We start from the raw sequence: 27,690 nt of genomic DNA, 5'->3' as shown, positions 1-27,690 counted from the left end.
ACCTGCTTCTGCTGGAGGCCTTATCCGCTCCCCCCGCCCCCCAATCTCGATGGCATTCCTCCATCACTAAAAATATGACAAGGTATAAGATTTGATTACAATTAGGAAAAAGGTTTTCTCTGGGTGCTCCAGTTTTCCTCCTCCAAAAAAAAAAAAAAGACAAAAACTAAAAACAGGGAGATGTTTTGTCCACTCCACACATCAAACTGGTATTGCTGTCTCTCCTCCATGATGCGCTGGCAACGTGTCTGGAGTGTCCCCCTGCCTAATGCCCATAACTCTGCTGGGATAGGCTCTAGCAACCCCCATGACCCAGTGAAAGTAGAATCAGCGGTACTGAAAATGAATGAATGACGTTACTTGAAATTCACAATTTACAAAGAAACAATACTAATAATACTGATGCCCTCTGAAAATAATCAACTAAGTCTTTTTTTTTTTTTCAGATTTTTCAGGAAAGGTGATGGGCAAATTGTCCGGAAGTATGAGTGTGTGCGTGTCCCTGTCCTTCACGTGGCTCTGTGGTGCACTGGTGTCACATCTGGAGTGTATCCTGCCTCACACCCAAAGTGCGATGAGAACCCCTCGATGGTGGAAGAAACAGGTACTGAAGATGAATGACAAAAAACTGAACCATTTCCAATTTTATTGGAAAAACAATGAGATGCTGGTGGCTCAAGTGTGACATCTAGTGGTGGAGAATGACCCACATTTTATATTCACAATCAAAAATGCACAAGCTGGCAGATTTGAAAATTATTTTATTTTGAAATCCATTCAATATTAACTTCCTCCATTATTTAAATGACTAGATATACATTCAAACATTTACAGTATTGTTACCACGCCACAGTACACATTAACAACACATCTGGAAACTCTCTGTCGCCACCTTGAACATCGCTAACAAAACAAAACAAAAACTAACTCCATTAAATCCAGGAAGAAACAAAAAAAAAAAAATCAACTATCTACTTCCTATGAACTGCTGCTCCCTGGTGGAACATCTGGAAAATAAAGGTCTTATTATCAATATTGTAGTTGGTGATCGTAAGGCAAAGCACTACAAAGTCACTCCAGACAGAGGTGGAGGGAGTATCCGTCTAAATCCTGAGGCTGATCAGTAAAGGAAGACTACATTTCCCTGATACAAGTTAAAACATCCCTTGTCAATTCAACATAAAACAGGAAGTCCTAAAGGTAAGCAGACGCCGCACATCGACACAACCTCTTCTCTTGGAACTACTGTCTCTGCCGTTGTATCTTTCGAACCTCTTGTTGTGTTGTCATCTCTGACCTGCTATTGTGGTCCTATTGTGTCTCTGACGACTATCAAAGGAGTGTGATTGTGCACAAAAGTCTCTTTTCTGGATCTCTAGTGTTTCATGGCATGGGTACACGCTAAGGCACGGATTGTTGGTGGTCCATTCCCCAGGACGTCCCGGGGAAGCCGTGAGGGGACGGACCAGAGCTGCAATGACTGAATCCTGACTGACATTCAGCGACTTGAAGGTAAGTAGAGGCAGCTTGAAGGTCAGTTATTTACTTGTGGCCTAAGAAATGTTTGGTGAGTTTAGTTCGACGTAGCAGCGAGAGGAGAGAGGACAGACAAACGATTACACGACACATATACTGCATTTTCATTACTGCATCTTATTCTCCTTAATATTACATGGTGCGATGGCAACTGGTGACGGCATCCTCTGTTTCTTCAACGAGGTTCGATGCGTCACAAATGAAAACTCAAAGGTTGGTTTTGTTCAAGAAGGAGGCAACTGTTTCGGACGATACATTCTGTGCATATATTCTTTTTCTTCTTTAAACGTGAAACCTGAGCGTAAAAGGAGGAGATTGTGTGATCCCGAGCTGCATCGTTCAGAATTACAGATGTAGTTCTTTGCTGAGCTCAAAAAGGTCATGGAGGTCAAGTTTAATAAGCCAAAGCTGTGTTTTCAGAGCGAAAAGAAACAGTTCACCCAAAACATCAATTGTGATGTTGGGTACTCAAACCTGCTTTAAGCGGTGAGGCGAGTAAAATCTTCACCTCAGAAACGGGCGACAACAGTGTCCTTTTGAAGCAATATGGTAGCTAAGCTAACAGCGTTAGCGCAAACCAGATCTGAGGCGCTTTCATTTCCTGTGTCAGGACTGAGGTATGTCGAGATAGCAACCGTTAATCTGGTTTAGAAGTGCATATGGAACGCTGGAGCTTTGGCGTCTTCATCAGGTGCTAACGCCTTTAGCTGAGAAGATCTCAGCTTGAAATGTATACATAACTTATCCGTCCAAATTGATTCGGGATTTCCGGGTCTCTGGAAACTTGGATTACATCTGGAGCTAAAAAAAAAAAAAGTCATGTTTGTTTGTTATTTTTTTTAAACTTTCGGGTGAACTCTTTTTTCACATGTAAATGAAGCTCAGCAGGTCGTGCCGCTGTAGCGCAGCATCGATGCATCGCAATCTAAAAAAAGCCACAACATAAAGGAATGTCCCCTGATGGGATCCAGATCTATGAATACTCAGATTAGCATTCGCCCTGTTCACCTTAAATCTATTTACATCGTACTCTTCAATCGCGCCATCTCAAATAAACAATTATCTGATTTAGTCTCACGTATATACTTTAGTAAAAAAATACTATCCAATTCAATTATAACACATCTGTGGGATTTAAGCGTAAAAGGACATACAGTACTTTACTACATTTAAAATTTTCTAGCATTTAAAAGTATTTACCAAACAGAGGAATACAAAAGTTGATCATCATTAGTACCTTGTTTACCTCTGGGGCGGTCGGATCGTTCATTATGTACACAAAGTCTCTTTATGCATACGACGCTGTTGGAAACACAAGCTCCACTTGTGACTTCAGGTAAATTCATGCTAAGCTTGTCGACGAAAACCACGTGTCCCCATCATAAAAGCTCCTCCAACATTCAAATCAGCAGCCAATAGGAGGCAGGCAGACCGAGGAGAAGGAGGAGGAGGAGGACGACACAGACAGCTGATGGACTGATTAAAAGACAAGAGACAAAATCATTTCCAGAGAGTCCGCCTGGACAAAAAAAGCCACGCGGCGTCCATTGGTGTTTAGCCCTTGAGCGCCAGGACTCGAAACAGGATGGAGTGGCTGAAGACGTCAACACGCGACAGGCGTGTTTGTGCTTCACACGTGCATTCTGGCGCACAATCACGTCTTGATTTGCCTGATTTTCGAAGAGTAAAAATACTATTGCTGTTTACGTTTGGTGAATGATATCGACGTCGTCTTTGTGAGGAAGACGTCGGTCCTTTGCGGTATGGCTTAGAGGACTTCTAGTGCATATCGATGCTCAGGAGCCGAGCCGTGTTTCTGGGCGGAGACAACCGTCGCCGGTCTCCATCGACAGTCGTATTAGCAGAAGCTAATTTGCCATCATGGCTGTGGCTCCTGGCTTCTTGTCAGGAGTTAGAAAACCTTTCAAATTTGCTGCTGGGGTGGCGAACTTCACTTTCTTTCCTCATTTTCGGGTTCGTCGAAGCTCAAAAACTGGAGGTTACATGACTTTTCTGCATGTATAACGGAGTGGACAGTATCAACACCAAGATAATCCTTTTGTGCTCGTTGCTATTTCAAAGGAGGGTGTTTAAGTGGTTCAACCTAGCTTGTGGAGAATTCTTCTATTGTCCCTGAAAAATAAAAAAGGAGATTGTTTCTGGAGAGGCGGTCCTCTCCTCCGGCATCAGTACATGTCTCTGTAGATCTCCTGCAGCAGCGGGTGGAGGGAGGTGTCTTCTGTCTTTTTGATCTCCTGCACCAGCTGAGCATGCTCTGTCACCAGCTGACGGAGGTCGGCCAGCTTCTGCAGCAGCTTGGGAAACAGGAAGGCGTCGTCCGGGTGGTTGGCCAGCAGGTGGAGCTGCAGCACGTGGACGATGTTCTCCTGCATTCGCTCGATGTGGCCCACGTTCACCAGGCCTGGTCGGTCTGACCGCAGAGGAAGCACAGAAGAATTAGTGCAAGGCCCTCTCACAATAAAATTAAGATTTTTGAGACATTTTTGTGCCCTCTCACCTCCGCAGCAGATGATGGCGGCCACGAACAGAGCCAGGTCGCTGTCGTCCAGCTCCAGCCCGTTGAACTTCATTGCAAACTGGAACTTGGGCTCCATCATGTCGCTAAACGGCCGCCGCAGGCTCTTGAGGAACTCCCGGGTGATGAAACCCGAGCCGTACGCTACCAGAAGGCCGTCCTTGTTCATGCTGGAGGCCAGCAGGGCGAAGAGCGCCTCGTACACGCCGTACTTCAAAAGAGTCACCTGATCGTTGAGGTCCAGGCTCGAGAACCCCGGGACCGACTTGGCAAATTCCGTCAGCTCAGTGACGGTTTCCACCGACGTGCACTGGCAGCAGTGGAAAATCCGAACTTCTGCCTCCCGGTCCTTTGGCGTTCCCGCTGATCCGACCATCTTGGTCACCAGGGTCTGCTCAGCCAGCTGGAGGGTCTCCATGTCGTGGATGACGAACGGCTGTGGACGGAAGAGGACGACACACCCCGATGAGCTCTGAGAGTCTACAACGGGCTTCCAGCTGATCGGGCACAAGATCTTACCTCTAATACATATATACATATATACATATACGGTATATACACACACACACACACACACACACACACACACACACACACACACACACACACACATATATATATATATATACGTACAGTATATACATATGCATATACATATCATATATATATATGATTGAATCTTCTATTTCCATGGTTACAAATGCGAAGGTTTCCAAATTGTAAAAGGCTCCATTTCTGTATTCTGTAGTTGCGTGTAGAAAAATTTCAAAGGAATTTTCAAAAATGTCACCTTTCTGCAGTGTTTGATGATTATACAGGTTTAGCAATTTTTTTTTACAAGAAATGACGAAGCTGCCTGGAAACGATTTGAAATTGAAAACGAAAAGTGTCTGTGGCTCTACTGCCGCTAAAATTAAACATGTTTGACTTTCAGATTCAGCTCAACCTGTTCGGATTCGTTTGTTTTTTCCAAAGCGTGAATCGGATCTTAGTTGCGTAACAGTTCTATGATGTGACCGCCGGGCGGCACCTTTACGCGAATCGTGGCTGTCATAGTTTTACGTTATTTACTAAAGGAGAATTTGGCTCCTGGCCAGTCATTCCGCAGTGGATGTCCAATAGGAAGCAAGAAAAGGAACTCCAGGAGCCAATCAGATGTCAGCCTCACCTCCTGACGCGCCCATTCTGCTTGAAAGTCATTAAAAGTGATCAATGCACAAATCTAATAATCAATCTGTTGCAGCCAAACTGATAGCAGTCCCAATTCTTTGATTTCCATGAAAGTTCTTCCTGTTTACGTCCGGGCCTCGGCGCCGTCCTTAAATGACGGGACAGTGAACAACAAGCTCAGCAAAACCAGTTGAGTCAGATGATTAACCGATGCTAGCTGCACACAAACCACAGCCAGCAGTGAAACCATCCTGATTTAGTCTTCCTCCCAGACATCAGGACTGATTATTCAAAGCTCATGAGCGAACACTTCCTGGCTCAGTTACAGACGTTATCTGGAGCCAAGTGAGCCGATGACAGAGGATCCAGTTTGTCTGCAAGGATAATGAAGCGTTCATCAACAAAAAAAAAAAAGAGGTTTGTCCTGCTGCAACCCTCTTCATGGGTATGCTCTCCTGACATGAACCTCAGTTAATCTTAAAATAGCTTTCAGAATTGTGCCCTTTCCTTGTGCAACGTGTTTGCAGAGAGGGCTGCAACAGTCTCAGCGTCAACCCAACCGTGGATCCATCGCCCAACATCTCTGAACCGCCTCCCTCCGCCCCAATGCATCCATGGAATTCACAACCAATCGAGGCTGGGGGGTTCTGACCCTCCCCCCTGACAAGGACAAAACAAAAGACCCGAGGGGAATGTCCTCTCGATGAAACGTGCCGACACGGAGACAGAAAAGACGACTTATGCTCTGGGTGCGAAGAGAGGTGTCCTTTTTCAGCTGCACCAGTGATAGAAGTTATTTCTGTCATTTTGGCTGCCCTTATTCTCTCAGGCTCTGATTGTTGGAAGGGTTGCCAGGTCAGATTGAGACGTTTTAGCTTGACTCGTTTTGAATGGGCACAGAATTACAGGTACGGGATTTTCCGGATTATGAGACGCTAGTTTTTTTATGCAAGTGTGAGAAAGACAGATAGCAGAGAACATGCGGCAAGGAAGTTTGATTGTGTTTTGAAGAGATATTTTGCGCATCATGCCCACCCCTTATGATGTCTGTGTTGGTTCTCACTTATCCAGGTCATGGTTATCCAAAGCTGTTTAAGTCAATCCACTGGACTTTAACAAAGTTTCTTGAAGACATTTCCCCTCTCGTCCAAGGGGCTTCTTCAGTTATCGTCGTGGCTGGTCATGCCCTAACTTATTAACCCTGTGAGGTGTGGTCAACGACCGTATTTGAAACCCATCTAGCTCCTCAACAATGGTTGATGGGGGCTCTAGGGGGTGTCAATATGGCTGTCAAAGTAGGAAAGCAGCTGTGGTTAAGCTTCGCATCAGTGAGAATATTACAGGACGTCACAACCTGGTTGTAGCCGTGAACACGCTATCCACACCTTCACTCACCAACCCACTACTCTTAATCAACGTACAGGGGTGCTGGTCTTGCCGGTCAGGATGGTCCTAGCCTTGGCCTTGTTCATGTTGAAGTTCTTGAGGTAGGCCTCATAAATCTGCCTGGCCAGCGTCTTCTGGTCAGCCAGCTGGGGATCCTCCACCTTCCTGTCCCCCGTCACCATCTCCGTCAGCTTGATCTTCTCTGACTGGGGCATCCGTCCAAAACGGATGGCTGTGGAGACAGACGGAGAGTCAGAGGGAGATAACAGAAGGAATTTGTCCAGTCATACAGAGTAATGAGATGAAATATTGTTATAAACAGCCAAGACTGGTCAAGAATGTCCAAACCTCAACAATCAGAAGCATTTCCAGGCTACATTGCATCTATGGTTCATTGACTATGGATCCGGATTATAATCCAGATCTGGCTCCAATTGGACAAATATTGGCTGATTGTCTCCCATCTCAAAACATTTGTGGCCCTGAAGGCCTCAAGATTTGATCAACTCTTCCAGAACAGGACTGATCCAACCCAACACAAATTTCAATTTCTTCAAAATCTGTTTTCACGATTTGAGGATATCTGCCAGACAACTATGAGTGATCATGTGACCCCATCCAACTCCTGACGGTGGCACTAATGGCCATTAAAAAAACGATGAAATGGAGAAATTCAAAATGAGCCTGATTTTGGACATTTTAGACTGGTTTGTTCCAGACGTCTGGAGGAGTCATCCAGACAAAGAAAGATTTGAGTTGAGGTACAGTATGTCTTCCTCCTCGCCCTCCCTCTGTTTCCATTTAATGCATCCAAAATCCTGTCCATGCAAAAGTGGAAATTTAGAAGGAGCAGCTCAGGTCTTCAGTCAGTCAGCGTCGTGACTCTGAAGACAATCTGACGATTTCTAACAATAATCCACCCGGTTCTGAGCCGTGTTACATAACTCAATGCAGGTCTAATCTCCAAGTCCATTCCATAAATGGCCTTCCTGTTCATGCATGGGTTATTATGGTCTGTTTATGAACGCCAGCAGCGTGAAGGGCGTTGAAACGCCACACGACTTGTTTTTCTACGAGAGGATGCTGGCATCTCCCAGACAGCCTGATCCCATCCGACTAATGAGATTAGAAGTGGGGTGTTTGAACCCCCCCACCCTCGCCGACCCAAACGGCCACACACACATTAATATTAACACACAACCCTCTCTGGGAACCCAACCTCCAGCAGAACCTCTCTACCTGCATTTACGAGACGATAAAGGCATAAAAAGCAGGTCGAATTTCCTCGTCCACCCACAGAGTGAGGTGTTAGCAATGCTAAGCTAAAAGTCACCAGACTGGGCGGAGCCTCTAAAGCTGGGCGCTCCTGAGTAGGAGTCACATCCAATTAAGGTGAGAGGAAGTGAATGATGCTAAGATGACCTTAAGTCAATTTCCTAAGACACAGCAAGTGGGGGATGAGTGTCTGACTCAATGTGGAGGGGGCGGAAAGTGGGCGGGGACAGTCTGTTTCACTAAATCATCTGTCTGAGAGCTGATTGGTGGATGCCAGCTCATGAACTCCTCCTCATGCGCAGCAAGGTTCATAATGGATCTGGAATCATTGAAAAGTTCTATTTACATATATTTGCTGGATTCAATGTGTCAATGTTGCCATGACAACAAAGACAAGTTGCTGATAAACAATAAGAAATGTTAAGGAATTCAGTTTACGTCACAAAAATAAAACTTCAAATGATTTTTGATGATGATGAAGTTCTCGGTTTCTGCTCTGCAGCGTGTAAAAACACGTTATTGTACACGCTAGGTTGTGTTTGCATGAATTTCAGAGAAACGTCATTTATGAGATAAAACATTCAGTTCCTCTCCTTTCTGATGACCCTCAGCCTTCTCAGCTGGTGTCTCAACATTTAACGCAGAATCAATGAGAGGTCGATACCAATAGATGCACAAGGCTGTTAAATTAGCGGTCCTGAAGTCTCTCCCACCACCAGATCTGCACAGATCAAGTTACACTGGTCTCAAATCACCTTCCTGTGCCTCTGTGGTTACATTTTAAGCAATGAAACTCAATACAAACATACCGTAAGAGGAAGAGGAGCTGACAGAAATACTACTACTGTGTGTGCATTATCATCAGAATGTCAGATATAAAGAAGACTCTGAAGCCAACAGCCTCCTGGGACAAAATAAAACCCTTCAACAGCCTCAGAATCACAAGTTTACCGTGAAAATCTGCATGTGTGACAGCCTATAAGTCATCTCCAACCTCCCCCTCACTGATCTATTCTTGTCTATTGATTAAAGGTGATCAGATCGGCCGTTAATTAACAGCATGAACACCTCTGCTCTGAGGAGGTGACGGTTTGACCCACATCCCACAGGACTCACCGTTGTGGGACATGCCCACCGACAGGCACTTCTGGAAGCGGCAGTATTGGCACTTGTTGCGGTTCTTCTTTTGGATCTTGCAACGGCGCTCGCATTTGTCGTATTCCAGCTTCAGACGGATTGTCCGCCGGAAAAAACCCTGCAGGAACGAGAGGAATGAAACAAAACATCACACAAGATGCCAAGTGTGAAACACCCGGGATGTCCCGCCGTGGTGACATCACATTGGACGGCAGCTCAAAAGAAAGTTATTTAAGTTCATTTCCTTTCGTTTTGTCCCATTAATAGTCACCACAGTGTGCCATCCCTTTTTCATTTTAGATGAAAGCTCGTATTTGGCAAAGTTTTTTTTATACTGGATGCCCTTCCTCTTGCAACCCTCCATTTATCTGGACTTGGGACCGGGCTACAGTCCATCCTGGCTTGTGCCCCCGTGGGGCTACAAATGCCGGGGAATGAGCAGATACCACTAACCCACATCCCCGGTCTATAAGTTCCAATTTAATTCCAACTCTTGCTTTTTGCACATCTGAGGAAAAGCACCCTTTTCAAAAAAATTCCCAAAACAGACGATTTATGAAAAGTATTTTTACAGTAAATCCCAAATAATGACTCCAGCTTGTAACCTAAAGAAAACAGTTATTGCATAAAGTTTCACACAAAAAAATGTAATCGTTTTTGATATATTCTCCACAAATGAACACATTCCTGTATGTTCGGGTTGTTATTGCCTGTTCCCTTTGAATAGACTTGGATCTCAAACTTGACAGTCATTACAGAGATGATAATGTCTTGGTTAATTGCTTAATAGCACCCTTAGATGTTTTTGATAGCAAATTACAACTACATCCCATAATAGGTGTCCATTGTACCAAAACACGTGGAAAACCTCACGTGATGAAAGATACGAACACAGGCCAGCTACCATCCATCCACTCTTAACCCCTAACCTCCCGCCATGCGCTTCACGTGGAAACACACACGCCAGAAGGCTGACTCAGACCCGAATCAGATCATTCTCAGACACGTTTAGGAGGAGGAGGTTTGATGGTTTGGTCCCACACCCATCAACTCCCACTCTGACACCTGACCATGACCCTTTGGAAAGTCTTATTTTAATAATATCCTTCAATATGTTAAGCTAGGCAAACCTTGACTTTACTGATAACCTGTTTTACAACCCTGCGTAGTTCGCAAAAATAACTGCCCTGTGGACCGGGCCGGGGCAGAGTGATTACACTTCAGTGAGTCGCTGCATCGTGTCGTCGTTCATGAGTCATGGCGCCATTTACCAACATTCATTCTCCCACTGCTGGTTTAATAACGTGGAGGTGTAGTAAAGTATCTCCACAGGAGGATAGATAAACATGAAGATGAACATGGAACAGAAAGTGGCGGTTGAAAAGTCGTCACACACAGTGAGCATTTGTCTTGAAAAAATAGCCTTGGGTTATTTTCTGACATGACTGGCAAACAATTAACCAGAAGTTTATGGAGGAAGCACACGTGATGGGCGAGGCTTGTCTGGTGTTTGAGTCATGTGACTTTGTTTTTCAGTCAGATGTTGTTCGTGATTCTACTTTAAAGCAAACCAGTTAAGATATGATAATAGTTCTAATGCCAGTCTGCTCGCTCTGCACCTTCACAAACATCTAAAACAACATCGCAAGATATGAACAAATAATTCATAATGTAGGTGTCATCTTGCTCTGACCTTACAGCCCTCGCAGGCGTGGACTCCGTAGTGGTACCCCGAGGCCCGATCGGCACAAACCCGACACTCTAAGTTGAGGGAAGATGAAGAAGCGGAGAACTCCTCCTGGCCTGTCGCCGCCCCGAAAACAACAGACGACGGGCTGGACGCCGGCGTCAGAGCATCTGCAAAACAAAGATCAGGGTGATTAGTCAAGTTTGTCTCCAAGACTACAGCTGATGATATCATAGATATAATATTAACAGTTTGATATGTTCAGTCATACATTTTCTGAACCACTTCCTCTGCTCTCGCAGGACATGGGGGTTGCCAAAGACTATCCTAGCAGACTTTCACTCCGAACATGTTGCCAACGCATCGTGGAACCACACGAAAGACGAACAACCACTCATGTTCACACTCACAGCTCCGGACAATTTGGAATCAACCAATCCAACTGAAGTGCATGTTTTTGGAGGTGGGAGGACACTGGAGAACCCGGAGAGAACCCACCCAAACACGGGGGAACATGCAAACTCTGCACAGAAGTCAAGGTAGTTCAAATAACTATAAAGATGGAAAAATAACAGGAGTTGACTTTGGTTTACATATGATAATAAAAAGAAAAGGTCAATGAACATATGTAGTAATGCACTATGCAAATACTTAAGTTGTTGACTCTGCATTTCTGATGTGACCAAATTGCACCAGCAACTGAAACCCTCTCAAACATTTTCTGGAGTTGCATTCAGAAACTTTCTTAGCTTCTTGGACTCAATGATTGAGACTCGGTCACACATCGACTGGCCAGATGTGTGAAGGTACGACTACCCAGACATTCAGTCACCTCTCAAAACAGTCTTAGGTCGTTCAGTTTTTGGCTCCAACACCAGGAAGCCTAAAGAGAGACCAAATGCCTGTGATCATCCTGATTTATACTCGTTGCCACAATCAGACAACAGATTAAACCATTGTTTTAAAAAACGCGATCAACCAGATGACTGAGCATAAACTGCTGCTCAGTTTACCCACGATGTCATTGCAAATAAACGCAAATGACCAAATGGTGTTTTTACAGGAGCGTGAAGCAAAAAGCTTGTAATCCCCTTCTTGTCCTTGTAAAAGGAGTCCTTATACTGAAGACAAATATAATTAAATAGATTGTTACACTTAAGAATGTTGATATGGTCTTTTTTCTAAATAGTTGTGCAAACAGAAAAACCATAACTAGAAAGACTCCTTTTCTACCTCATTGAAATGTGAGGTACAGGACTCCTGTTTTATCTCCTGTAAAATTAAAACAGTTCCAGTCTTTGGTTCCTGACAGGAACCATTTGCTGGCACCGCTAACTATTAAAGGACTTTTTGACCAATTAGGAACGCTGGTTGAGCTGTAAGAAACCCTCCTGATTGGCTACTCAGCTGTAAAGAAATCACAGGAAAAGGAAGCAAGGAAAGCAAGAGAATTCACTCAGAGAAGATTCTTCTCATTTTAAATCAATGATTCCAAAGCACGAATATTTAGAATAAAGCAATTGAAGACCAGCTGAAACTAAACAGTGAACAAAGGCAAATGGTCAAACGGTCTTCTAGTGTTCCTTTTTGAATAGAGAGGCCATCTGCAGACTTATTTTCTGGTCATGGTGATGCAATAGTCCACCTGCTTTGCCGGTTTGATGGGTCTGGAAGTTTACTGATTCAAGAGCAGTTTGAACTCTTTGCCCCTACAAAGGTAGTCGGTTCCATCACCTGAGCTATTTATTCACAGATAAATATGTCTGTTGAAAGCTTACCCACATTGAGGTGGTAATTCTGATCCGGCTCAAACATGACAAGTCATGCTGAGGTTGGTAGAACTGCTCAGTACACAAATTACAAAGATAGTATCAGTGGTATTAAGTCTAGCCACATGAGTTGGTTGAAGGATGCCAGAACCAGGATAAGCAGCTTTTGGTAGCCGGCGTGGAGCTGTGTCCCCGTCTGGTGTGGACTCAGTTTTTCAACTCAGTGTGGACAAGAAAAGATTTGTTTCCTCTCCTCCCGTCTCCAAGCATTTCCAAAAACACTGCCTCATTGATTTTTCCATGACATCATCAAAATTTTCCATATCTCCTCTCCTACTCCTTCGCATATGCCTTCTGCTTTTACATCAAACATTACTCTTCGTGGAATATTCACGGCTTTGTCTTTCACAGTATTTGGAAAGAGGATCCAGTTCCCACATGTTCATGTGACTGGAATTTCAGATGAAACACAGCAGCAGAACGCATGTTTCCTGAGAGGTGGTGCATGTTGTCTGAGGAATGCATGGATTCCTCATTGGACATGGGGCGCAGAGAAAGGCTGGAAGGAAAACGGGGGAGCGCAGAACAAACAAGAAAGAAGGATGCATAGACAGATATCTGGATTATTTCCAAACGAGGAATCAAGAACGGACAAATAAGGCACTCTGAGTAAAGAAAGGCAAAACAGTGGCAAGTTCTGCAGGTTCCTTGTAAGTTAAGACCAGAGTTAAAGTGTCTGTAATGAATGAGTCTGATCCAGAGAAAACAGATGTGAGAATAAAGAAAAGTTTTAACCATAAATGAAAACAGAATCATTGTATTCATGAATATTCTGAACCGGTAGAACCTTTAGACATAAAAAAAAAAATCAACTAGCCCAGTGGAACATTCCGAAATAACCAATAAAGGCAGATACCGCCCTCCAGAGCCTGGGTCCTGCCCGGAGTTTCTTCCTCAATGAGGGAGTTTTCCCCGCCACTGTGGCTCATGCTTGCTCTGGAGGGTCCTGTTAGGTTTCACTGTCAGTTAATGTGATTTGAAATGTCTGCTGATGTGATTAAGCGCTACAAAATTAAAGGTTGATTGATTGATTGATTGATTGATTGATTGATAACCTAGACTAGGGGAACCTTCAGAGATAATGAGGGACCAACTAGACCAGTTGAACCTTCAGAGAAAATGAGGGACCACCTAGACAAGCAAAACCTTTAGAGATAATGAGGGATCACCTAGAACGGTAGAACACTCTGAGCCATTGCTGGAGGACTGGTATTCAGGAACATCAAACGAGCTGAGGGTGTCGTTGTCCATCGACTGGGAGATGTCCTGGAGCTCCTCCATGCCAGTCATGAAGTCGTCATCAGCACACAGGGGGCTGCCCAGCACTGAGTCCTCCAGCGGTGAGGGGGGATGGTAGTGACTTTCCATGTCGACCATCGCCATCGAGGCTGCTGGGAGTTTCATTCATCCGACTGCAGGTGGAGGACGGGGGGAATGGGGTGGAGACAAAAGGAGAGGTTAAACATTCTGCATGGAAACACGGCCAGGCAGACCACTGAAGAAGAATGACTTCATAGAAAGAGGAAGCTGCAAAATACCAGTTTTAAGCTGGCGGTATCATTTTATTTTGTTGTATTTATCCGCCACATCTTAAAGGTCGGTCCGTGAAAATACTGACTGACCTTATACCAGTACGTGGGGCAATAGTGATTGGAGACCACTGGTCTAAGGGAACCACCTTAGACCATTTTGTGTAGTTCTAAGGTCGCCGCTGCCTGAAGTTTGCTCAGGACTATTATCTGGAACGTTTGCTGAAATGCAAACACACTTTGCTGCCAATAAATTTACATGTACTTTCTGATATCCAATACGGGTTCTGGTCTACGTGGTGACTGATACGGATCATCTACGATGATATCTTAATAACCGTCATGATATTTCAATCTCGAGAAAAACTGCAAACTGGCTGCCCAACATTCCCCGAGCCAACAAGTGACATCATGCTAACCCAGCATTACCTTACAGCAAACACAATCCAGTTGAGCTCGGCTGATATAATTCAGGCCAGATGAGGAGTGCTGATGCAACTTTTGGACCGACAGGTGTTTCATGTTGCTATGGGTCAGTAAATGAGTGAAGGACATGGGGTGTCTGATGACACAACACAGACCCCCCCTCCACCCACTCCTCATTCCAAATACAGTAACCTTATCCTTACAACCCTCAAGGAGAGAGGCAGAGATGTGCTGGAATGGATCTGGGTCATTCGGATGGCTTAGAATCATCAGATGGGGGGAACTGGGAGAGACATGGCACACCAGCTTGAGAAGTGGATGAGTTTGATTTGGATGAAATGCATTATGGGAACTGGGGGTAGGCAAGAGACACACTTGAAGGTCCGCTAAGTAGTGTGTTTGTCTCGGTGGCTGAGCTTAATACTGAGGGAATGGACACTACAGCACATTTTACCCAACCGCCGTGTAAACCAGGTCAATCTCCAGTAAGCCCTTTTCATCGGACCTCGCTAAGGACATCACACATGGGGGAGGTGGGCAGCGGGGTGGGGGCAGATATATATGAGTATGATGGCACCTTTCCAAATGAAAGCTTCTTGTTCAACCTCGACTCGCCCTCTCTGTGAAATACTGGAGGCTGTGGAGGAGAGAGGTTGACAAAATGCTCAAAGTATTTGCCCTTGGTGACTCTAGAGTCTATTTACAGACCTAATGATGGAAACGAACAAGCCAGCCCTACAAACTGGATGTTGATCTTTTCGACATCATATGCTGACAGTGGGTCAATATGTAATTGTGGACGAGAGAAAACGTTTTAGCTCTTTTGATTGAAAGAACTGGCAAATATTTCAGTTCTTAGAGGGAATCTTTACACCTGAAGCTAAGTGCTAAAGGAGAACCATTGCAGCATCACCGACTTTCAATCAATCTTTGCGTGAAACGTTAACCCATTGAACTGCTTCTGTTGTCGTACCAAGCTGCAGACACTTCATGTAACTCCAACTTTCCTGCAGGCAGCGCCAACATGAAGAAAACACATCTATCAGAGGTGTTATGTTCTCGAGGCCCTTCAACGCTCTAAGCTTGTATTTACTGGGTACGTTATAACAACCTCTCCCGACCATCACCATATTTGTTGTGAAAACTTTTGACGCCAGTGATGTCGACATAATAGCCATACAGAAGTGTGAAGCATGGATCGACTGAGAGTATAAATGGGCCTTCAGATACAGGGTGCCTCAAAAACAACTGATAATTAGCAACTGATAATGGGTTTTCTCAGACAGACTATACTTCAAAGAAATGAACTTCAGTCTAAAATGCTCCTGGAAGTATGAAAATGCAGTTGAAGTGAAAAGATAATTTAAGAGATAGTCCCTTCCTCAAAACAAGTTTGTTGCACAGACTTTCTTGGACTTTGCTGAAATGTTCCCAGGACTCTTTCTTTCTTTGTGGGGCTTATCAATATCCGTGGTCTTCCGGAAAGCTTCTTGTTGACATTCTGAACAGTTCCATCAGCTTCAAACTCATCTCTAATTCCAGTGATGGTAACTAGTGTTGGTGGTTCTTTTTGAAACTCCCTCCTAAATAGTTTTTCGCCTTCAACTACACTTCCATACTTCCAGTAGCCTTTTAGAATGAATTCTTTTTCTGTGAAGTGTAATCTGGCAGCCATTATTGACTTCAATGCCCACAAACAATTTAGTTATCAGCTAATAAAGTGTGCGTACATTTTTGGGACAGCCTGTGTACATGAATCCCTTCAGAGTGGGGGTAACAATAGCAAAGTTCAATCTCCCAATGGAACTTTACAATCACAAAGCTCGTCAATAAAATTCTGAGTTGATGAGTAGCAAAACTGAGTTGTTACTCGGTTGAGAGTCATCTAACATGACAGGGATCAAAAACAACACCTGCTCAGTGCAGCATAGCGACGGAGGTGCTCGGTGACCTTGTCCTGGGACACGGAGGTGAGGAGACATCCTAATGAAGCTTCCCTCACTGTAAAACACACTTGAATTTGTGAATAGCGGCAGTGTTAGCTCTCCTAGGATAAAGCAAACCTCTTTAGCATTCAGCCGCTACCAGGTCTCGCTTTAGCAGAAATCCAGTTTCAGGCGCTCGCTTCAATCAACACTGTCTCATTATAATACTCCTTCAAGGGGGGGTGGTAGAATAATGTCACATCCATGCTGTTTGTTCCGGCAACCCCCCCTTCATCTGGACAGGTCATTATCTAGCAGTGGGATTACACAGAATTGGGTCTGAATGACTTAACATGTGTCAACACTGCATGCATAACCTTCTATTTAAATAACACACATAACGTTCGCGACCTGAAGCATGGAATGAAGCCACCCTTGCGTTACCACCAACATAATGTATGAATGTAAACACGCCGAGCTGCTTTGCTGCAGGCTGAAGGTCTTGTCGAATGAGAGGGCGGACAGGAATGCCAGCCGAGCGACATCACGGGGTCTTTATCGGCAAAATGCAACAGAACGCGAGCGAGAAAGAACCCAGAGCCTCCTGCGGCGAGGCTTTTTGTCCTTTAAGGTCAAGACCTCGCTTGTGCTTGCTGAACCGAGCCAGCTGAGGGCAGCAAGCAAGTACATGCATGTGGGTCCAAACATGGGGGGGGTGAAATGACAAAAGACTGCAAACTCAGTGCTGCTAAGATTGCCATGACGATCACGCTTTGAAATCAGCAAGCGGGTGAAGACAATCCACATCAATTAATCACACAACAGAGCTTGACCAATGTTAGCAGGATTGGAACATATATAATCCACCCCTCCACCCGCAGCTGATGCTCATCCAACACAGACCCGAGATCGACAGAGCAGATAAACATGCCCTGACCCATGCATGTCCCAACTCTCCCACCAGGAGAGGGCGTGGAACAGCGTGACGCTGGTTTACACAGCCGTCTGAGATCTTTAGGACGACCATCTAGCAGCGGTGAGACACGTCCATCTGCACAAGCTGCAGCAGATCGCTGTAAGGCTCGGCCTCCGTCGCTAAACTATGAAACTAAACTCGCCTTCTGACATACAGCAAAGCTCTGCACCATCTGTAATGACGACAACAAAGTGAACGACAACAGGTGAACTCATGAAACCAGTAGCAGACAGAGGCATCCGAGGTGTGTACGGGCTTGTAGAGGCACGGGGGAAAAAAAGCCCACTGAAGTCCCTCTAAGAAAAGGAGAACACACTGACACAAAGAACAACACACACATGATTAAGTATTCACACCCCGATGTGTTAGAAGTTAAAATAAAACCAGCAACTGCAGATTCTTCAACTAATTAGAGATTAAACTACCAGCCTACCTTCCTCATCCAAAACTTCTTGACGGCAAGACATCCAGCTCTTTCCAAGAGTGTTTGCGTGCTACCTGTGTGTGTGTGTGTGTGTGTGTATGAGGGAGAGCACCACAGGTTAATGTTTAATCCACCTGTCCAGTGGTCTGAGTGCTGACAGACCTGATTGAAGAAGGGCCCCTGTTGACAGTGTGGGGGTCTTGGAGCAGACCTATGGGCAGCTAGGGCCAGACCTGGGGCCATCCCGCCGGCTCCGCCTGTCAATTGGAGAGGACGCTCTAGGAGCTCAGACCTAACCGTGCCCGCAGTGTAAACACTCGAGTGAACCTTTATCGCTCGGCGCTGATATGCTAGCCGGCGCCCTCTTATCGTTATGGAGATTGACCAAAGTACAGGCCCGTGAAGCGACGGGGCTCAGGAGGCAGATGGACCATGTGACAGTTCAACCGGCGCGTTATCAGCTCACTCACCTCAACATTTCAGGGTCAATGACACCTCAGCATTCAGCACAGAAAGGACTGCCTGATATTTTTAGACCTTGACTTTCCTACTTTGCATACTTTGCATTTTCTGTCGTAAAAGAATGTTCTTCTGCGTCAAATTAGAAATAGGCTACAAATGACGGATTTCCATGCTATAAGGTTATGACTGGGAATGTCGGCAGCTTAGAAAACACTTTCAAACACATAGTTTGCATATGGTTTGCATAACTGAATAAGTTCATCAAAAATTTGGAAAAAGCAGTTAGGAAAACAAACAGGTGTACGATCTTCATTCCCAGAGGTGGAAACGGAGGTTTGTGCATGTAGGCGTTCCAGCGTCCAATCATTTCTTTCAATTCCACATAATGGATCAATTAAAGGAGCCGTTATCCTTGAAATCACAATGCAGTCATTAACTTCTCAGACAATGATAACAAAAGAGGCCAAAACTCCTGCAAAACAGATCGATCGCACTCTGAATCCGAAACAAAACTTAACATTCAGGCCCAAAAATCGTCTGCCAATCAGGTTTCAAGAACATCTGTTCAGTAATTTTTTGTAATTCCGCAAAGAAACCGACCAAAACGCTCACAGAGAACAAACCTCCAATCCTGGACCTAGCTGTTACCCCAGCAGCTCCAGGTCCAGCTGCCATTGGTGAAGCCGATAAACCAGGAAACACCAGCGTCCGTTCTCCAGAGCGTCATCGCTCATACAGAGTATAAAACTTGAATATAGAACTGAATCTTAGCTGATAGTATTTTTATTAGTCGGACTGATAAAGTAGGACTCCCTTTATGTACGTCTTATCTGTTCTACTAGTGGAGATTTCTGTTCCAGGACTAGAGAGTTTTTTAATCACTAAAGATGAGTTCCTGGGTCTGGATTATTAAACAGCCAGAGTTTCAGTGCCCAGTTAAGAAACAGAGGTTACACAAACGCCAGTGGACTCTAACCTTTGCATTGACAGCGTGTCCAGTGTCAAAATAATAATTAAAACCTGACATTATCTCACAAGACAGAGCCTTTAAAGTCCAGCCATAAAACCCGCCTGAAGGTTCAATGTGACTGAGTCGACATGAGGGTCACTGTTGACCTGTCGCTCCATGTACGTACATCATTACACATGAATGTACGACAATAACAACATGCAGGTACCATGCATGTACTAATGCTTGAAAATCCATTAAATCAGGTTGTACTAAGGGTCTTTGTCCATCTCATGGGAATATAATCAAGGGACGGTCAGCAATCAGGAGTTTTCCTGTTATGCATGGAGTCTGATAAGCCCGACTTCCCGTCAGTGCATCCAAAATTTCAACTTCGGACTGTTTTCCTACTTTTATCTCTTCTGTAGGACAACACGGCAAACACAAGTTCATACATTAAACTGGTCCAACAACACTATAAAGCACATGTGTCAAATTCAAGGCCCATGGGCCAAATATGGCCCGTCCCATCACTTTAAGTGGCCCGCGAGAGCATAAAAGGTCAGTGTCTAAAAATAAAGGTCAGAAGTGCTTTGAAAATAAACTAAATTTCCCACAACGCAGTAATCAAGCCCATTTTAACTTTGACAAAAATTTTTGGAAAAAGTTAGTTATTTTTCTTTATTCTCGTGGATAGTTTGATCCGGGAATGGCGGACTTCTGTGGGTTTAATAACCTGATAAATTAAAAGGATTTGTTATAACAGAGCAACAAGCAAACATATTTTTCCTGTGTAACTGTAATGTTTGTAACTTGAATAAGTAATAAATTCAGAGTTATTTAACATTAAGAAGTAGTTACATTTATTTTACATTATGTTACATTTAGTTACATTCATAAGTTACACCTGGTCCTTTGAAGACAGCCATTATGCTGATGTGGCCCCTTGACACCTCTGCTATAAAGAATAGAAGTTAAGTATGTATGCTTGTTAGGTCATGTAGGGTTTTGTTTGTTTGCTAAACTTCACTGATGTTCCACACGTTGCTTAATGACATACAGTCGCTGCTATGATAAAGATCACAGTCTAGACCTGCTCTTTTGGTAGAGGGTAATCATCAAGGCAGGCCCCACGCTGCCAGACGTTTACCCACTCCACAGTAAAGGTGTGTTTACAGTCATGCCTGCAAAAAAAGACAGAGCAACTTCTGAAGGTATGTCAGGACAATAACACCGCCTTCGTTCACCGGGGAGTTTAACTCTATTACATTTATTTCTTGCCATTCATATTCAAGGGACCTTAAATGTGTACAAAATGTGAACAAGTGCCTGTGCATTGTTGTTTATTTACATCACATAAAAACAGTGTTGCTATAACAACCAATAGCCAATTTCGACAGCTTGAGGGTTCTCACTGCTGGTGAAGATTAGCCGCTGCTAAAGTGAGTTTACGCCAGTGAATTTACTGACAAACTGCCATTTTTAAGAGCCACCACAGCCCAAAACAGAGGCTGCTGGCCAGTTTTGGTGTCCAGATTAATAAAAGACGTGATCCACGTCATGGAGAAGTGGTGGCTGCTGCCAGAGAGAACGGTATGTTGAAATCCAACGTGCCGGTCGACCAGTTGCTCTGGCTTCTCAACACATGATGGTGAAGAAACAACAGCAGGCGAAGCTCTCAGTTTGTTCCCCGTGAACTCAGATCAGTTCGCTGCCAAGAAACATATCACCTGTCACATGCTGCGGCTTGATGCCCGAAGACATTTATGCATGTATTTAAACGTGTTACGCTATGGTAGGTATAGAGGAGTCACCCTGGGGGGGGGGGGTATTACATGGTGGTTAGATTGAGATGATAATCCGTCGATCAGCAGTGCTCTGATAACTGACAGAACATTTAAGGGGTTCAAGCCGAATGGCTCGGCGTCAGCTAGCACCTGTCCTCAGAAACTCTTGTAACCTTTGTCTTTACCTTATGCGACTTTCTGATTATAGTTTGCACAAGCATTTTTTTAAAAATCTGGTCTCTGCATTGCTTAAAGACACTCAAACCTAACAATCCAAAGTCAAGAAATCACCAAAAGACGATTTCGCTGTGTTTCGACAGCTGTGTGTATCTTATTACATTTTCCAGCATGACACTGGAGTTTTGACTTCCTCCCCCCTTCCTGGCTGCCAAACCAGCCTACGTGTAAGTGGGGAGGCATGCAGCACACAAGCCTACCGACAGCAACACTAATCTTCTATTGTGGGAGTGTGATGACAAAACCCGGCTTCTACAACTTCTTGCTTGCAGCGAGAAACGACAAAGTGCCGTGAAGAAATCCTGACAAGAGTTTCTGGTTTTTAAAACGTTGGTATAATTTCTTTTTCTTTTTAATGCTCTACAATATTTTACACAGTTATGATAAGATCTGGGATTGGTCATCGATGGAGGCCGATTAGATCAAGGCACCATCATGGACTACAACAACTGGGTAATAATGAAATGCTGAGTGGACTCTGCAATCGTCACCCTCACTGGCGTCATCCGCTTCTGGTTGAAATCACTTGAATGAGAATCAAGTAAAGTTAGTCTTTTTCACAGATCAGCGTCTGTAAATCGCTAACAACTGTAGTCAGTGTACTGTTGCTAAGCAACAGGATCGTGACACACTTAAACGACCATGTATTTACGGTATTTATACAGAAAATCTTCTATAAAAAGTCTCTTAATCAATTTTTACATCTTAAATTAGCAAAGTGGCCCGTTTTGACTATAATGGATTCCAACCCCAGTGGACTATGTCAACGGGAAGCATCGGGTTCCACATTACGCCGGAATACTGGGAATATTCGACCTGCTTCCAAGCCATGTGATGTCATGGATCATGCAGCACAGACATGTCCAAACTCTGAACATCATTCTGCACACAGACGTTCAGATTTATGAGCAGAGAGGCTGAAAATAAATCTAATTTGACTTTTGTGTTCGGACAGGTGAGATTCAGCCGCACGAAGCCCCTCAAGACGTTAATGACGAGTCTTAAACAGACCGTCCCCAGTCAGTGGGGCAGATGAGCTACTTACTGTAAGTCTGGCTGGAAGGCCCCAATCCTATTCAACCCTGAGAGACTTTGGCGTAACGAAGGCTCAGAGGGGAATAGATCTGCTTGGGGTTAAGGTCAAAGCTGTACGATAGAGGACGCGAGTTGCAAAACAAACAGACTGTAGAAGTGACTACAAACAGACAGGACTGAAAATAGCAATGGGGACAGGTGTGGGGGAAGGGAACAAAGAGTTCCTCGGAATAACAGTAAGAAGGTTCTAATGGAAACCAAAAGGCATCCATGCCCTCGTCTCCAACCATCATCCTGCGTTCACAATTTGTTGTTCCGTTTGAATCGTGATCTCATCTTTTTTTAACGAGTAGAACCGCTATCAACGTGTTGCCTACGAGCGTGATACTTTCAGCCAATCAGATGCACTCCTTTTGATTTCCACTGGTCAGCTACTTCATTTTTTTTAAATGTAATAACAATGTTAATAAAACTTCCTTTTTGTTTATCCCATTAGGGGTCGCCACAGCGCGTCATCCTTTCTTCATTTTAAGATGAATGCTCACATTTGTTTGGCAAAGTTTTTTATGCTGGATGCCCTTCCTGCTGCAATCCTCTGCATCTATCTGGGCATGCGCCTCTACCACTAAGCTACATCCTCGGCAGAATGAAAGTGTGAATGTTAAAAACAAAACTGTAGAGTGCAGATGGGCTGCATGTAGACTAAAGTAATGTTTCAGAAAGAGAGGAGTTTGCTATCTCAACTGTCAAAATACATGCAAACTATTTTGCATTCAGTTCGAACTGAAGAAGTCCCTTGGATGAGAGACGAAACGTCTTCTTGAACTTTCTTAACGTCCGGTGGATCGACTCAACACCTTTTGGAAAAGTCAAGAATGTGCAGTTGTGAACACAACCGGATAGTCCTGTTTTTAGAGAACCTCTTTGCTCACGATGTTCCTGTCACTCCAAGCTGATTAACCATCTCAGGTTCCTTGACACAAAACCGTCAAGAGTGCAGCCGAAGCGAACAGAAACCGGCAATGGCGAGTTCCCTTCAGGCCGACACCAGGAAGCGTGAACACCCGCCGGAGCAGGAATTCAGTAGGACTGCTTCTGAGGATGGTTTTTTTGAGAGATTAGGATCTCAACAAGGCAATGAGTCCTTCTGCTTTGAATCACAAGCACTGACAGACGGAACCACACCTTTCTAGACAAAAGAGCTGCTCCCTTGTGCAGACGGAGTGGGATCCACAACAATCTGGTTCCACAGTGTCTTGTTGCACATAGGTAGAATTTTTGTGAGGTAAAACACAAACCGTGCACCCTACACCAACTGAAATCCATAAATGCTAGAAAATGCCACTCGATCACCGTTTGGGGTGCAGATGTTATATTTAACCCTCGGAACATCTGCAGCTAATCGAGCTCCTCTGGAACAGAATTGATAAAAGACGCTGTAAACCAACGGTTACACAAATATGAATGTGTTTTTCGCCACACCGGTACGATAAGGTGTGCAGAAAAAGTTGTGAGACCTTTGATCCCATGCTAAATGCCACGTCAACATGGAGACCGGCTTTAAGGGTTAGCAAACAGAGGTGGCCCCATGGAGGAGCCACAGAGGACTGGGCTGTATCTCAGGGTATTTACTCTGCAGAATGAAGCATCTGTTCAGATCACGGCATCCTTTTTAGGAAACGTGTCAGCAAAGAACTGAGGATCATACATAACATAGATACCTGCTGTTTTTGGCTAACATGGACAATAAAGACGCTTAGAATCTCATCTTCTTTGCAGCTAAGATGATAAAAATAATCAAATCGCATAAGAACAGTTTAGAGATCTCCAAGATGTTCACCACTGCTGGCCCACAGGACCCAGAAAAGAGGCTCCAGCAGATCAGAACCATCTAGATCAGATCCAGAATGCAATGTGTTTCTCCAGGGCCGAGAAACCAAACTGGACCTTTTTGGGCCTACTGGTTCAGCGGTACACCTGGAGGAGGAAGAGTGAAGCTCAGTGATGCTCTGAGGATGCTTTGCTTCCTGGTCCACCTCCAGCGTTTGGAGGGTCGGTTGGGTTACATTCAGGATCAGGAGATCATAGAAGAACTGGATCATTCCAGAGGCGACACAGTCGCTCGAGTGGAACCCATAGAAAATCTCTGGGATCTGAAGAAGATATTCCAGGAATATTCTGGTATTGGAGGCTTTTGGGATTCATCAAGAACCCGTCCAGAGGCTGGTATCTAATATCTGGGTCTGGATGGGGTCTGTCTTTGTTGAAAAAGACGCAGATGAATTGTAAATCAGTGTTTCCTGCCATCGTCACCACACAGAAAACAGTATTGTAGTTCTTCCTGTTAGCTAAAGATTTGTTGTTGATTTGTTTTTTTTGTTCAAGGAAGAAACAGAATTTGGTTCATGTTAAATCGGTGCTGCCTCCTTCGGTCTGAGGGGGGGGTTAAAGAGGGGCAGCTGTCATTCGCCGTCCAGCCACCATAGTCTCCATGGAGACGAGCTGATGACAACGAGGCAGGGCAGTCTACAACAACAGCCCTACAGCTGACATTCACCCAGTGATGTCATGTGAAGGGCAAATGAGCAGCGGTGGTGGGGTCGGGGAGAACATGGGGGGGGTGACATTGCAGAGACAAAACTATCAAGTTTCCCACTCAGCCAATTGAACCCACCGTCCAATCATGACAACAGATTTACGTCTCCTGCGACCTTTTGATTCATGTGACACTTCAGCTCATCCGACCGGAGCCTCTGTCTTATCATGATGATGTCATCATGTATCCCAATGATGTCACCATGTATCCTGATGATGTCACGGCCGTGAATGGAATTGTGTTCAAGCCTTAAAGAGAAGAGGATCTCTGGACTACAAACATGGACGCCCGGCTTCAAAAGATGAATAATTCAAGCCGCTGTGACACACTGCTGAAGAGGAGGTTGTTCGACCACCGGGTCACATGACCTGGACTTCCTTAAAGGAGCAGTTAGCTTTAGCTTTTAGTCGCTTGCTTATCAGAGCGATCAACACAACAACAGCAACGACAACAACAAACAGCCTCGGCACACATGCAGATGGTTTATCGAGTACATGGTTCACAAGATGGTTTCCAAAAAGGAATCTCACTCCACAGGTTGTTGCTATAGCAACACAAGAATATAAGCTGCTATATATGTTTAGTGCATGCGCACAATTTGCTGTGAAATGGGGAATAATTTTAAAGTTACACCCCAAATAAGCATTTCAAGCTCAAAGCACCGGGAGTTGAACTTTTTTGCCTCAAAACAACAACAACAACAACAAAAACACTTTAGAATCCCCAGAATGCCACAGGACACGCTTCCAGATTCTGTTTGGGGCGTTTGTCGTGTTTCATGAAAAACTGTCAATGTGTTTTGGAGTTATGCACCAAACAACGACCCACAAGTAAAAAAGGCCCGACCTCAACGTTCAAACCTCCTGCAAACAAACAAACAAACAAACAAACAAACAAACAAACACTACCTGAAACAACACATTCATAAGCCAATAACGAACCCTGACTCCTGCAGACCTGAGCAGGTGACAAAACCTCATTCCAATCCTCACCGGAGCAACCAGCCAATCACAAGCCTTTGTTTTGAGGCTCGGGCCTGCGATCAACAGATAAGATGTTTTATTGATAAACAAGCGTTAACGATCCTTTATTGGTTCTGCAAGGAATCGTTCGTGACCCCCCCCCCACGCCCCGCCCACCCCACCCCCCCCCCCAAACATGCAGGATTTCAGCCAAACAAACAGGAAGACATGCGCAGTCTCGCGCCTGCAAACCCTGTTTGAACAACATTCCCTTACGGAGCGCGAGCCCCTGCAGGGCGACAGCCCGGAGGTACCGACCTTCCGCCCGGCCGCCCGGTCCGAAGCCGCCATTCCGCCCGGTCGGGTCGCTCGGTGGAGAGGAGGAAAGGTCCACGGATGACCGGAGAGGAATAGTCCCTGACACGAACCGCGTCCTTGTCTGCTCCGCGACTGGCGCTGTCAAAAATCCCCCACCATGTCCATACAAAGCAGAGCCGCTCCGCTCACACCCACCGGAAGTGACGTTGTGACTGACAGCTGGAGGAGGGCAGGCGCACACCCCCACCGACACACCCATGGCCTGGGCGAATAGAAAGAGCGGAACGGCTCGCGACTGCCCCCCTCCCCTTCCCCCTCCTCCCTCCATCCCGCCCTCCTGATTTCCTCCAACCACGTGACGGCGGAGGACCGGAAGCAATGACAGACACCTATGAATGATCGCCGTTCAAACGCAGATCAAATCAAAGAAGCTGGTAAAATGAACACAGTGGTTTTAAACCGAAAATCAAAATGATAAAACTATAATAAAGAAATTATGCATAATAATAACAACAACAACAACAACAACAATAATAATAAATTATAATTATCTGATATTTTTATGTAATTCATGTACATACAGGAGTTTTGTGTATTTTACTTTTATTTTTGAAATTATTTTAACTTCATCTTTTTTTTAATTTCTCGTCCCAGGTTCTTCCAGGATTCATAAACAAATAAAATCATGTCAGTATATTTGTCATTTCTCGATTTAAAAAAATAAAATTTTATAGCAAATACTCAGGAGCAGCTTCATCATTTGTCTTAAAAATGCTATGAAATTCAAATTAACATCTGACTTTTAAGTTCAGTTAAATTTAAAAACACTTGTGACCCAATTATACAATGATTTAAATATTTTTAATTCTCTTTATTCAATACATAGATATCAATCTGCCCAATTTTTAAGTCACTGATCTCACACTTATGAGTTTAAACAGAGTAGGTTTCCTTGCAGTAGGTCATCTTCAGCTGTTTCCTGCCAGGACTTTAGAGAAGCTCTAACTTCCTGCTCCTCCTGAAATCGGTCTGATTGATTAGGTTTTTCCCCTTGAAGCATTGACAAAGCTCCGATCTGATGAGGGCCACGAGGAACCTGGATAAAATACCACCTCAGTCTTCTTGGCTGCAGCACATGGAGACATGATGAGAAGGCCCAACTCGACGAAACAGAGGCTGCAGTGGTTGGACTTGGCTTGGGTCTGACAGGGAGGCAGCTGCTTTCTAGATTAAGGCGAAGCTGCTTTCCGCAGGCGGGTCATACATACAAGCACGTCCGTCCTGAACTGAACCCCGCTGCAGTAAAACACTTTGATCTGTTTTATTCTGAAGTACAGCCTGTATGTGAAACTTCAAAACCAACCAGAACACAGAGTTGGTGGGTTTTTTTAAAAAGTGAAATTGTAGTTTTATCTCCTTTATGCACACAAACACATATTTCACCACTGCAGAATGGTTCCTCAGCCACATGGCAGCACTGGTGAGGGTTAATATGATGACCTACTGAG

At 44.6% G+C, this 27,690-nt stretch overlaps 1 protein-coding gene across 1 annotated transcript; it reads right to left on the bottom strand.

The window, feature by feature from the left end:
• Positions 1 to 744: 744 nt before the first annotated feature.
• pparab (peroxisome proliferator-activated receptor alpha b) lies at positions 745 to 26,672 on the bottom strand. Its single transcript, XM_068312212.1, has 7 exons — positions 26,183 to 26,672; positions 13,726 to 13,968; positions 10,734 to 10,897; positions 9,020 to 9,158; positions 6,664 to 6,860; positions 4,055 to 4,508; positions 745 to 3,967 (listed from the first exon to the last, which is right to left on the bottom strand). Exons 2-7 carry the CDS (start codon positions 13,958 to 13,960, stop codon positions 3,723 to 3,725), a joined length of 1,434 nt encoding a protein of 477 aa, XP_068168313.1. The 5' UTR covers positions 13,961 to 13,968; positions 26,183 to 26,672; the 3' UTR covers positions 745 to 3,722.
• Positions 26,673 to 27,690: the final 1,018 nt, after the last annotated feature.

This window comes from Antennarius striatus, chromosome 4, assembly GCF_040054535.1.
Source record: "Antennarius striatus isolate MH-2024 chromosome 4, ASM4005453v1, whole genome shotgun sequence".
NCBI lineage: Eukaryota > Metazoa > Chordata > Actinopteri > Lophiiformes > Antennariidae > Antennarius > Antennarius striatus.
Note: the sequence above shows the minus strand (reverse complement) of the source record. Positions and strands in the feature narration are given on the sequence as shown.

Coding starts and splice junctions, on each gene's coding strand:
- pparab (XM_068312212.1), bottom strand. CDS start 13,960: ATGAAACTCCCAGCAGCCTCGATGGCGATGGTCGACATGGAAAGTCAC. Junction 9,159..10,733: donor ACGCCTGCGAGGGCTGTAAG/GTCAGAGCAAGA, acceptor TCGTTCCTGCAG/GGTTTTTTCCGGCGGACAAT. Junction 6,861..9,019: donor GGTGGGCATGTCCCACAACG/GTGAGTCCTGTG, acceptor CTGTCTCCACAG/CCATCCGTTTTGGACGGATG.